The 12,959-nt window shown below is 42.6% G+C and overlaps 1 protein-coding gene across 1 annotated transcript; it reads left to right on the top strand.

Annotated features, from left to right (window-relative positions):
* Positions 1–705: 705 nt before the first annotated feature.
* LOC123101560 (uncharacterized) lies at positions 706–3,564 on the top strand. The gene is made up of 3 exons (XM_044522952.1): positions 706–772; positions 2,634–2,983; positions 3,061–3,564. Exons 2-3 carry the CDS (start codon positions 2,636–2,638, stop codon positions 3,562–3,564), a joined length of 852 nt encoding a protein of 283 aa, XP_044378887.1. The 5' UTR covers positions 706–772; positions 2,634–2,635.
* The last annotated feature ends 9,395 nt before the right edge of the window (positions 3,565–12,959 follow it).

Here is a 12,959-nt window from a genome sequence, read left to right as displayed (position 1 = left end):
ATTTATGTGCAGAAACAAAAGTTCTCGAAATGACCTGAAACTTCACGGAACATCTTTTCAGAAATAATAAAAAATCCTTGCAAAAGATGAAGACCAGGGGGCCCACACCCTAGCCACAAGGGTGGGGGCGCGCCTGCCCCCCTAGGGCGCGCCCCCCCTACCTCATGGGCCCCTGGAGCTCCTCCGACCTCAACTCCAACTCTATATATTTGGTTTCGGAGAGAAATAAAATAAAGGAGAAGGATTCGTCGCGTTTTACGATACGGAGCTGCCACCAAGCCCTAAAACCTCTCGGGAGGGCTGATCTGGAGTCTGTTCGGGGCTCTGGAGAGGGGAATCCGTCGCCATCATCATCATCAACCTTCCTCCATCACCAATTTCATGATGCTCACCGTCGTGCGTGAGTAATTCCATCGTAGGCTTGCTGGACAGTGATGGGTTGGATGAGATTTATCATGTAATCGAGTTAGTTTTGTTAGGGTTTGATCCCTAGTATCCACTATGTTCTAAGATTGATGTTGATATGACTTTGCTATGCTTAATGCTTGTCACTAGGGCCCGAGTGCCATGATTTCAGATCTGAACCTATTAGGGTGTGTTCGGTTGCTGTCATGGGATAGAATGTCATGGGTCCGACCCATTCCAAAAGCCCATTCCCGTGTTCAGTTAGCCGAATGTCATGGGTGGAGACCTACCTGGCAGCGACAGGAGAGGAAGGAGCGGCCGGAGGTGTGCCTACAGATCTGGATTGGCGGCTAGCAACGAAGCCAAGGTATGGTTCCTACTCCTTTGTATAAGCTTGATGGGTACAATGGATTGATGGCAGATTTTTATTTCCTGTGTGTGCCATGTTCCTCCTCTATTTGTTCCATATATATGTGATGCTGCCTACTGTGTAGATCTATGATTACCCAAAAAATTAATAAGTGATGATGTGTACTCACCAGATCCATGGTTACAAGTCATATAGTTTTGACTGTATGCATCACTTGTAGATGGTCAGCAAGATGAACAAAAGAAAAAGGATGGCTCGGGGAGCAGCTGTTTTTGTTGCACTAGCTGCAATGGCAGTCATTGTTCGGACAATTATAAGGAAGAGGAGACCATGTATTACCTATGGCCCAATGCATGAAAGAGATCGAATCAGATATGACTATCTAAACCAGAAAATTTGGCAAAGCGATGTGTTATGCAAAAACATGCTAAGGTTTGAAAGAGCAGCGTTCTTTCGCTTGTGTGGCATATTGAGGGATCGCAACTTGCTAGAAATTAGTCCACATCTTAGTGTGGAGCAAAAATTGGCAATGTTTTTGCATACAATTGGGCATATCCTTTGGAATAGGGTTGTTTCTGCCAATTTTGGTAGATCATATGCCACAACCAGCATCTATTTTAGAAAGGCTCTTCATGCCATAGGCGAGCTTCGTAATGATTATATAATGCCACCATCATTGGAAACCCCCGCAAAAATTGCAGGAGATCATTGATTTGACCCATATTTTAAGGTAATTTCAGAGACTATTCCTTAGCTATCTAGGCTATATGATATGCCATTTAATACTGGTCTCTATATAGGATTGTATTGGATATATCGATGGTACACATGTGCGAGCAGGGGTTACCAAAGATGTGGAGCCTTCTTTTCGTGGTAGGAAGGCCTTTACCACTCAAAATGTGATGGCAACAGTAGATTTTGACCTCCGCTTCACATATGTGTTGGCTGGTTGGGAAGGGTCCGCACACGACGCGATCGTCTTAGCTGATGCATTAACTCGTGAGAGAGGCTTACAAGTACCACCTGGTAAGACGTTGACCTAGATAGAAATTGTCCATTTGTTACTACCTTATGAAACCATTGTAACCAATATTTATTTTTATTTTTTAAGAAAGTACTACCTAGTTGATGCCGGTTATGGAGCCAAGCCTGGGTTCTTACCAACTTTTTGTGGCGTGAGGTATCATTTGAATGAGTGGGGCAACAATCCGGTCCAAAATGACAAGGAGCTATTCAACCTTAGGCACTCATCTCTACGGGTGACGGTAGAGAGGGCTTTTGGATCTCTCAAGAGGCGTTTCAAAATTTTAGATGATGCCAAACCATTCTTCACTTTCCCGGTCCAAGTTGACATTGTTATAGCTTGTTGTGTTCTTCATAATTATGCACTTTCACAAGGGATCGATGAATTCATTATGCCGGAAGTGACATGGACCACCCAACCAATTCGAACATCAGGGCAACAATTAAGTGACAATAGGGCCTTGGTAGACATAGGCTACAAATTGCTGCCTAAATGTGGGAAGATAGGCAACTTATGTATGCCAATTTATGAGTGCAGTGCACTATGTATTTGTAATGTTTATGCAACTATCTTTGCATTCATTTGATGGCTGGACAAATTGTGGTATTTGTTATGTCAAACCATGTATTTGTGATGATTTCATCATTTTTATTGCAACATTTTGATGGCTGAACAGATTGTGGTATTTATTATGTCAAATCATATATTTGTGATGATTTCATCCTTTTTATTGCAACATTTTGATGGCTGGAGTGATTGTGGTATTTATTATGTCAAACCATATATTTGTGATGATTTCATCCATTCTTTTACAATTTTTTGATGACTGGATAGAAATGGACAATGTTGAAGTTACCGCTGCAAGTGGAAACTCCGGGAAAAGTGGGGTCATTGTATGGACCACTTCCATGACCAACACTATGCTAGGTTTTTTGGCTGACCTTGTTGCTAAAGGGAAGAGAACTTCTAGTGGATTCAGGGAGACACATCTCAAACAATGTGCTGTTGTTTTGAACGAGCAATTCAAGCTAACTATCACCTCTGATCAAGTTAGAAACCATCTCAAGAAGTGGAGGAAGATTTGGGTTAGGGTTGTCAATTTGAAGAATTTAAGTGGAGATCTATGGGATGAAGATACTTGCACAATTAGGCTCAGCGATGAACACTATGCAGGTCATTGTATGGTAAGCTTCTTATAGTATGAACGATATCATCTCATTTTCTGCCTTCATTATGCTAATGACTTGCAAATTTTTTGTAGACCCACAAACTTGATGCTCCCTTCTTGAATAACCCAATTGAACACTATCATGCTATGGTGACCATTTTTGGAACAACCGGGGCTAAAGGGATGAATGCAAGGTCTGGAAATGATCTCCTTTCTATTGACATCGATGATGAGGAGAATGGTGAGGTGAATGGTGAGATCAACACGTCACCGCAAGTTGGTGAGTCTTCTGACCCCAAAGGACCACCAAAAAAGAAGGCCAAGGTGGTGAAAGTTCTAGAGGATCCACTAGGTGCCATTCTCAAAGATGGGTTTAAACTTGTGGCTGAAGCTCTTGTGAAATCTGGTGGAGATGATGATGATATACCCGATGACCTTTGGGATGTAGTCTCTTGTTTGAAAGAATGTGATGAAGAGCACCTTGCCCATTACTATGCTCATCTTGTTGACAACCCCAAGACTGCAAGGGCCTTCATGAAGCTTTCTGAAACCAACAAATCTATTTGGGTGAGTAGGTATGTGAAGAAGAACTTCTAAATTTGGTATGGTTGTCAAGAATGTGAACTTGACATGTTTGGCTGTAGTGCCATTGGGTTGCTTTTGGATGTTTGGTATGTGAACATGTATGGCTGTAGTGCCATTGGGTTGCTTTTGGATGTTTGGTATGTGAACATGTATGGCTGTAGTGCACTTTCCTTGGTTATTTGTATGTGAAAGACATGTACTGCCTATTTGTATGTGAAAGACATGTACGTGCTGATTGCTTTTGGATGTACCAAATCAACTTGCTACATGATTGCCATCTTATGATATTGTTGGAAATTGTGTTCTTTGTCAATATATATTGTTATGTTGTTTTTTTCTTGAAAATACAAACGAAATGCTACCGAAAATTTGAATTTTTGTTCTTCCATTCTTCCAAACCAAACACTGGAATGGAACCAACCCGTTCTACTTTTTTGCACCTACCAAACACAAGAACGGAACCGACCCGTTCCTCTGGAATGGAACCATTCCATTCCGTGACAGTTGGTTCCTCAACCAAACACACCCTTATGTTTTCATCAATATATGAGAGTTCTTGATCTTATCTTGCAAGTCTATAGTCACCTATTATGTGTTATGATCCATTAACCCCGAAGTGACAATAATCGGGATACTTACCGGTGATGACCGTAGTTTGAGGAGTGAAGGAAATATGCCCTAGAGGCAATAATAAAGTTATTATTTATTTCCTTATATCATGATAAATGTTTATCATTCATGCTAGAATTATATTAACAAGAAACATAGTACATGTGTGAATACATAGACAAACAGTATGTCACTAGTATGCCTCTACTTGACTAGCTCATTGCTCAGAGATGGTTAAGTTTCCTAACCATAGACAAAGTGTTGTCATTTGATTAATGAGATCACATCATTAGGAGAATGATGTGATTGAATTGACCCATTCCGTTATCTTAGCACACGATCGTTTAGTATTCTGCTATTGCTTTCTTCATGAGTTATACATGTTCCTATGACTATGAGATTATGCAACTCCAGTTTACCGGAGGAACACTTTGTGTGCTACCAAACGTCACAACATAACTTGGTGATTATAAAGGTGCTCTACAGGTGTCTCCGAAGGTACTTGTTGGGTTAACGTATTTCGAGATTAGGATTTGTCACTCCGATTGTCGGAGAGGTATCTCTGGGGCCTCTCGGTAATGCACATCACTTAAGCCTTGCAAGCATTGCAACTAATGAGTTAGTTGCGGGATGATGTATTACAGAACGAGTAAAGAGACTTGCCGGTAACGAGATTGAACTAGGTATTGAGATACCGACGATCGAATCTCGGGCAAGTAACATACCGATGACAAAGGGAACAACGTATGTTGTTATGCGGTTTGACCGATCAAGATCTTCGTAGAATATGTGGGATCCAATATGAACATCCAGGTTCCGCTATTGGTTATTGACCGGAGACATGTCTCGGTCATGTCTACATAGTTCTCGAACCCGTAGGTTCGCACGCTTAACGTTTCGATGACATCATCATCGTCACCACGCCGTCGTGCTTAGGCCAAGCCCTCCGTCGGTAGAACATCATCATCGTCACCACACCGTCGTGCTGACGAAACTCTTCCTCAACACTCGGCTAGATCGGAGTTCGAGGGACATCATCGGGCTGAATGTGTGCTGAACTCGGAGGTGTCGTACGTTCGATACTTGATCGGTCGAATCGTGAAGACGTACGATTATATCAACCCTGTTGTGCTAATGCTTCCGCTTTCGGTCTACGAGGGTACGTGGACAACACTCTCCCCTCTCGTTGCTATGCATCACCATGATCTTGCGTGTGCGTAGGAAAATTTTGAAATTACTATCTTACCCAACAGTGGTATCAGAGCCAGGTTTTATGCATAGATGTCATATGCATGAGTAGAACACAAGTGAGTTGTGGGCGATATAAGTCATACTGCTTACCAGCATGTCATACTTTGGTTCGGCGGTATTGTTGCATGAAGCGGCCCGGACTGACATTATGCATACGCTTACGCGAGACTGGTTCTACCGACGTGCTTTGCACACAGGTGGCTGGCGGGTGTCAGTTTCTCCAACTTTAGTTTAACCGAGTGTGGCTAAGCCCGGTCCTTGAGAAGGTTAAAACAGCACCAACTTGACAAACTATCGTTGTGGTTTAATGTGTAGGTAAGAATGGTTCTTGCTAAGCCCGTAGCAGCCACGTAAAATTTGCAACAACAAAGTAGAGGACGTCTAACTTGTTTTTGCAGGGCATGTTGTGATGTGATATGGTCAAGACATGGTGCTAAATTTTATTGTATGAGATGATCATGTTTTGTAACCGAGTTATCGGCAACTGGCAGGAGCCATATGGTTGTCGCTTTATTGTATGCAATGCAATCGCCCTGTAATGCTTTACTTTATCACTAAGCGGTAGCGGTAGTCGTGGAAGCATAAGATTGGCGAGACGACAACGATGATACGATGGAGATCAAGGTGTTGTGCCGGTGACGATGGTGATCATGACGGTGCTTCGGAGATGGAGATCACAAGCACAAGATGATGATGGCCATATCATATCACTTATATTGATTGCATGTGATGTTTATCTTTTATGCATCTTATCTTGCTTTGATTGGCGGTAGCATTATAAGATGATCCCTCACTAAATTATCAAAGTATAAGTGTTCTCCCTGAGTATGCACCGCTGCGAAAGTTCTTCGTGCTGAGACACCACATGATGATCGGGTGTGATAGGCTCTACGTTCAAATACAACGGGTGCAAAACAGTTGCACACGCGGAATACTCAGGTTAAACTTGACGAGCCTAGCATATAACAGATATGGCCTCGGAACACGGAGACCGAAAGGTCGAGCGTGAATCATATAGTAGATATGATCAACATAGTGATGATCACCATTGAAACTACTCCATCTCACGTGATGATCGAACATGGTTTAGTTGATATGGATCACGTAATCACTTAGAGGATTAGAGGGATGCCTATCTAAGTGGGAGTTCTTAAATAATATGATTAATTGAACTTAAATTTATCAGGAACTTAGTACTTGACAGTATCTTGCTTGTCTATGTTGATTGTAGATAGATGGCCCGTCTGTTGTTCCGATGAATTTTAATGCGTACCTTGAGAAAGCAAAGTTGAAAGATGATGGTAGCAATTACACGGACTGGGTCTGTAACTTGAGGATTATCCTCATTGCTGCTCAGAAGAATTATGTCCTGGAAGCACCGCTAGGTGTACCACCTGCACCAGCAACTGCAGACATTGTGAATGCCTGGCAGACACGTGTTGATGACTACTCGATAGTTCAGTGTGCCATGCTTTACGGCTTAGAACCGGGACTTCAACGACGTTTTGAACGTCATGGAGCATATGAGATGTTCCAGGAGTTGAAGTTAATATTCCAAAACAATGCCTAGATTGAGAGATATGAAGTCTCCAATAAGTTCTACAGCTGCAAGATGGAGGAGAATAGTTCTGTTAGTGAGCATATACTCAAGATGTCTGGGTACTGCAATCACTTGATTCAGCTGGGAGTTAATCTTCCGGATGATAGCGTCATTGACAGAATTCTCCAATCACTGCCACCAAGCTACAAGAGCTTTGTGATGAACTATAATATGCAAGGGATGGATAAGACAATTCCCGAGCTCTTCGCAATGCTAAAAGCAGCGGAGGTAGAAATCAAGAAGGAGCATCAAGTGTTGATGGTCAATAAGACCACCAGTTTCAAGAAAAAGGATAAAGGGAAGAAGAAGGGGAACTTCAAGAAGAACAGCAAGCAAGTTGCTGCTCAGGAGAAGAAACCCAAGTCTGGACCTAAGCCTGAGACTGAGTGCTTCTACTGCAAGCAGACTGGTCACTGGAAGCGGAACTGCCCCAAGTATTTGGCGGATAAGAAGGATGGAAAGGTGAACAAAGGTATATGTGATCTACATGTTATTGATGTGTACCTTACTAATGCTCGCAGTAGCACTTGGGTATTTGATACTGGTTCTGTTGCTAATATCTGCAACTCGAAATAGGGGCTACGGATTAAGCGAGAATTGGCTAAGGACGAGGTGACGATGCGCGTGGGAAATGGTTCCAAAGTCAATGTGATCGCGGTAGGCATGCTACCTCTACATCTACCTTCGGGATTAGTATTAGACCTAAATAATTGTTATTTGGTGCCAGCATTGAGCATGAACATTATATCTGGATCTTGTTTGATGCGAGACGATTATTCATTTAAATGAGAGAATAATGGTTGTTCTATTTATATGAGTAATATCTTTTATGGTCATGCACCCTTGAAGAGTGGTCTATTTTTGCTAAATCTCGATAGTGGTGATACACATATTCATAATATTGAAGCCAAAAGATGCAGAGTTGATAATGATAGTGCAACTTATTTGTGGCACTGCCGTTTAGGTCATATCGGAGTAAAGCACATGAAGAAACTCCATACTGATGGACTTTTGGAACCACTTGATTATGAATCACTTGGTACTTGCGAACCATGCCTCATGGGCAAGATGACTAAAACGTCATTCCCCGGAACTATGGAGAGAGCAACAGATTTGTTAGAGATCATACATACAGATGTATGTGGTCTGATGAATGTTGAGGCTCGTGGCGGATATCGTTATTTTCTCACCTTCACAGATGATTTAAGTAGATATGAGTATATCTACTTAATGAAACATAAGTCTGAAACATTTGAAAAGTTCAACGAATTTCAGGGTGAAGTTGAAAATCATCGTAACAAGAAAATAAAGTTTCTACGATCTGATCGTGGAGGAGAATATTTGAGTTATGAGTTTGGTCTTCATTTAAAACAATGCAGAATAGTTTCATAACTCGCGCCACTCGGAACACCGCAGCGTAATGGTGTGTCTGAACGTCGTAATCGTACTTTACTAGATACGGTGCGATCTATGATGTCTCTTATTGATTTACTGCTATCGTTTTGGGGTTATGCTTTAGAGACGACCGCATTCGCCTTAAATAGGGCACCATCGAAATCCGTTGAGATGACGCCTTATGAACTATGGTTTGGTAAGAAACCAAAGTTGTTGTTTCTGAAAGTTTGGGGCTATGATGCTTATGCGAAAAAGCTTCAACCTGATAAGCTCGAACCCAAATCGGAGAAATGTGTCTTCATAGGATACCCGAAGGAGACTGTTGAGTACACCTTCTATCACAGATCCGAAGGCAAGACTTTTGTTGCTAAATTCGGAGTTTTTCTAGAGAAAGAGTTTCTCTCGAAAGAAGTGAGTGGGAGGAAAGGAGAACTTGATGAGGTAACTGTACCTGCTCCCTTATTGGAAAGTAGTTCATCACAGAAAATGGTTTCTGCGACACCTACACCAATTAGTGAGGAAGTTAATGATGATGATCATGAAACTTTAGATCAAGTTGTTACTGAACCTCGTAGGTCAACCAGAGTAAGATCTGCACCAGAGTGGTACGGTAATCGTGTTCTGGAAGTTATGTTACTAGACCATGATGAACCTACGAACTATGAAGAAGCGATGGTGAGCTCAGATTCCGCAAAATGGCTTGAGGCCATGAAATCTGAGATGGGATCCATGTATGAGAACAAAGTGTGGACTTTGGTTGACTTGCCCGTTGATCGGCAAGCAATTGAGAATAAATGGATCTTCAAGAAGAAGACTGACGCTGACGGTAATGTTACTGTCTATAAAGCTCGACTTGTTGCAAAAGGTTTTCGACAAGTTCAAGGGATTGACTACGATGAGACCTTCTCACCCGTAGCGACGCTTAAGTCTGTCCGGATCATGTTAGCAATTGACGCATTTTATGATTATGAAATTTTGGCAAATGGATGTCAAAACTGCATTCCTGAATGGATTTCTAAAAGAAGAGTTGTATATGATGCAACCAGAAGGTTTTGTCGATCCAAAGGGAGCTAACAAAGTGTGCAAGCTCCAGCGATCCATTTATGGACTGTGCAAGCCTCTCAGAGTTGGAATAAACGTTTTGATAGTGTGATCAAAGCATTTGGTTTTATACAGACTTTTGGAGAAGCCTGTATTTACAAGAAAGTGAGTGGGAGCTCTGTAGCATTTCTAATATTATATGTGGATGACATATTGTTGATTGGAAATGATATAGAATTTCTGGATAGCATAAAGGGATACTTGAATAAGAGTTTTTCAATGAAAGACCTCGGTGAAGCTGCTTATATATTGGGCATCAAGATCTATAGAGGTAGATCAAGGCGCTTAATTGGACTTTCACAAAGCACATACCTTGACAAAGTTTTGAAGAAGTTCAAAATGGATCAAGCAAAGAAAGGGTTCTTGCCTGTGTTACAAGTTGTGAAGTTGAGTAAGACTCAATGCCCGACCACTGCAGAAGATAGAGATAAAATGAAAGATGTTCCCTAAGCTTCAGCCATAGGCTCTATCATGTATGCAATGCTGTGTACCAGACCTGATGTGTGCCTTGCTATAAGTCTAGTAGGGAGGAACCAAAGTAATCCAGGAGTGGATCACTGGACAGCGGTCAAGAACATTCTGAAATACCTGAAAAGGACTAAGGATATGTTTCTCGTTTATGGAGGTGACAAAGAGCTCATCGTAAACGGTTACATTGTTGCAAGCTTTGACACTGATCTGGACGATTCTAAATTGCAAATCGAATACGTGTTTACATTGAACGGTGGAGCTGTCAGTTGGTGAAATTCTAAACAAAGTGTTGTGGCGGGATCTACATGTGAAGTGGAGTACATAGCTGCTTCGGAAGCAGCAAATGAAGGAGTCTGGATGAAGGAGTTCATATCCGATCTAGGTGTCATACCTAATGCATCGGGTCCAATGAAAATCTTTTGTGACAATACTGGTGCAAATGCCTTGGCAAAGGAATCCAGATTTCACAAGAGAACCAAGCACATCAAGAGACGCTTCAATTCCATCCGGGATTTAGTCCAGGCGGGAGACATAGAAATTTGGAAGATACATACGGATCTGAATGTTGCAGACCCGTTGACTAAGCCTCTTCCACGAGCAAAACATGATCAACACCAAGGCTCCATGGGTTTTAGAATCCTTAATGTGTAATCTAGATTATTGACTCTAGTGCAAGTGGGAGACTGAAGGAAATATGCCCTAGAGGCAATAATAAAGTTATTATTTATTTCCTTATATCATGATAAATGTTTATTATTCATGCTAGAATTGTATTAACAGGAAACATAATGCATGTGTGAATACATAGACAAACAATATGTCACTAGTATGCCTCTGCTTGACTAGCTCATTGATCAGTGATGGTTAAGTTTCCTAATCATAGACAAAGTGTTGTCATTTGATTAATGAGATCACATCATTAGGAGAATGATGTGATTGACTTGACCCATTCCGTTAGCTTAGCACATGATCGTTTAGTATTCTGCTATTGCTTTTTTCATGACTTATACATGTTCCTATGACTATGAGATTATGCAACTCCCGTTTATCGGAGGAACACTTTGTGTGCTACCAAATGTCACAACGTAACTGGGTGATTATAAAGGTGCTCTACAGGTGTCTCCGAAGGTACTTGTTGGGTTGACGTATTTCGAGATTAGGATTTGTCACTCCGATTGTCGGAGAGGTATCTTTGGGCCCTCTCGGTAATGCACATCATTTAAGCCTTGCAAGCATTGCAACTAATGAGTTAGTTGCGGGATGATGTATTACAGAACGAGTAAAGAGACTTGCCGGTAACGATATTGAACTAGGTATTGAGATACCGACGATCGAATCTCGGACAAGTAACATACCGATGACAAAGAGAACAACGTATGTTGTTATGCGGTTTGACAGATAAAGATCTTCGTAGAATATGTGGGAGCCAATATGAACATCCAGGTTCCGCTATTGGTTATTGACCGGAGACATGTCTTGGTCATGTCTACATAGTTCTCGAACCCGTAGGGTCCGCACGCTTAACGTTTCGATGACAGTTATATTATGAGTTTATATGTTTTGATGTACTGAAGGTTGTTTGGAGTCCCGGATGTGATCCCGGACATGACGAGGAGTCTCGAAATGGTCGAGACATGAAGATTGATATATTGGAAGCCTATCTTTGGATATCGGAAGTGTTCTGGGTGAAATCGGGATTTTACCGGAGTACTGGGAGGTTACCGGAACCCCCCCCCCCCCCGGGGCTTAATGGGCCTACATGGGCCTTAGTGGAAATAGTGGGCAGCAAGGGGAGTGTGGGCCCCCCCAAGGCCCAAACTGAATTGGTTTAGGGCAAGGGGGGCCGGCCCCCTCTTTCCTTCTCCCCCTCTCCCTTTCCTTCCCCCTCTACTACTCCTACTAGGAATAGGAGGAGTCCTACTCCTAGTGGGAGTAGGACTCCCCCTGTAACGTCCTCGATGCGGCTATATCTCCCACGTGTCGAAGCACGACTTAGAGGCATAACCGCATTGAAAGCAATGTCGCAAGTGAGGTAATCTTCACACAACCCATGTAATACATAAGGGAAAGTGATACATAGTTGGCTTACAATCGCCACTTCACACAAATACCTGAATAAAGCATTACATCATCCAAATACAATCAAGGCCCGACTACGGAGCCAAAATAAAAGAAGAACCCCAAATGCGACAAGGTCCCCGATCGACCCCAATTGGGCTCCACTACTGATCAACTAGAACGAAACAACACAAAGGACAAGATCTTCATTGAGCTCCTCCTGAGCTTGGTTGCATCACCTGCACGGTCTCATCGGCACCTGCAAGCTGGTTTTGGAAGTATCTGTGAGCCACGGGGACTCAGCAATCTCGCACCCTCGCAATCAAGACTATTTAAGCTTATGGGTAAGGTAAAAGGTATGAGGTGGAGCTGCACCAAGCGACTAGCAAATATGGTGGCTAACATACGCAAATGAGAGCGAGAAGAGAAGGCAAAGCACGATCGATAAAGTATGATCAAGAAGTGATCCTATAGCAACCTACGTCAAGCATAACTCCAACACCGTGTTCACTTCCCGGACTCCGCCGGAAAGAGACCATCACGGTTACACACGCTGTTGATTCATTTTAATTAAAGTCAAATTCAGGTTTTCTACAACCGGACGTTAACAAATTCCCATCTGCCCATAACTGCGGGCACGGCTTTCAAAAGTTCAATCCCTACAGGGGTGTCCCAACTTAGCCCATCACAAGCTCTCACGGTCAACGAAGGAATAGACCTCCTCCCGAGACATTCCGATCAGACTCGGTATCCCGGTTCTTCAAGACATTTCGACAGGGTAAAACTAAACCAGCAACACCACCCAGATGTGCCGACAAATCCCGATAGGAGCTGCACATATCTCGTTCTCAGGGCACACCGGATGAGCAAGACGTCGGGTAAGCCAGCCCAGAGTTGCCCCTGGTAGCCTCGGACATCGCTC

The sequence above is a fragment of the Triticum aestivum genome, chromosome 5A (genome assembly GCF_018294505.1).
Source record: "Triticum aestivum cultivar Chinese Spring chromosome 5A, IWGSC CS RefSeq v2.1, whole genome shotgun sequence".
NCBI lineage: Eukaryota > Viridiplantae > Streptophyta > Magnoliopsida > Poales > Poaceae > Triticum > Triticum aestivum.
Note: the sequence above shows the minus strand (reverse complement) of the source record. Positions and strands in the feature narration are given on the sequence as shown.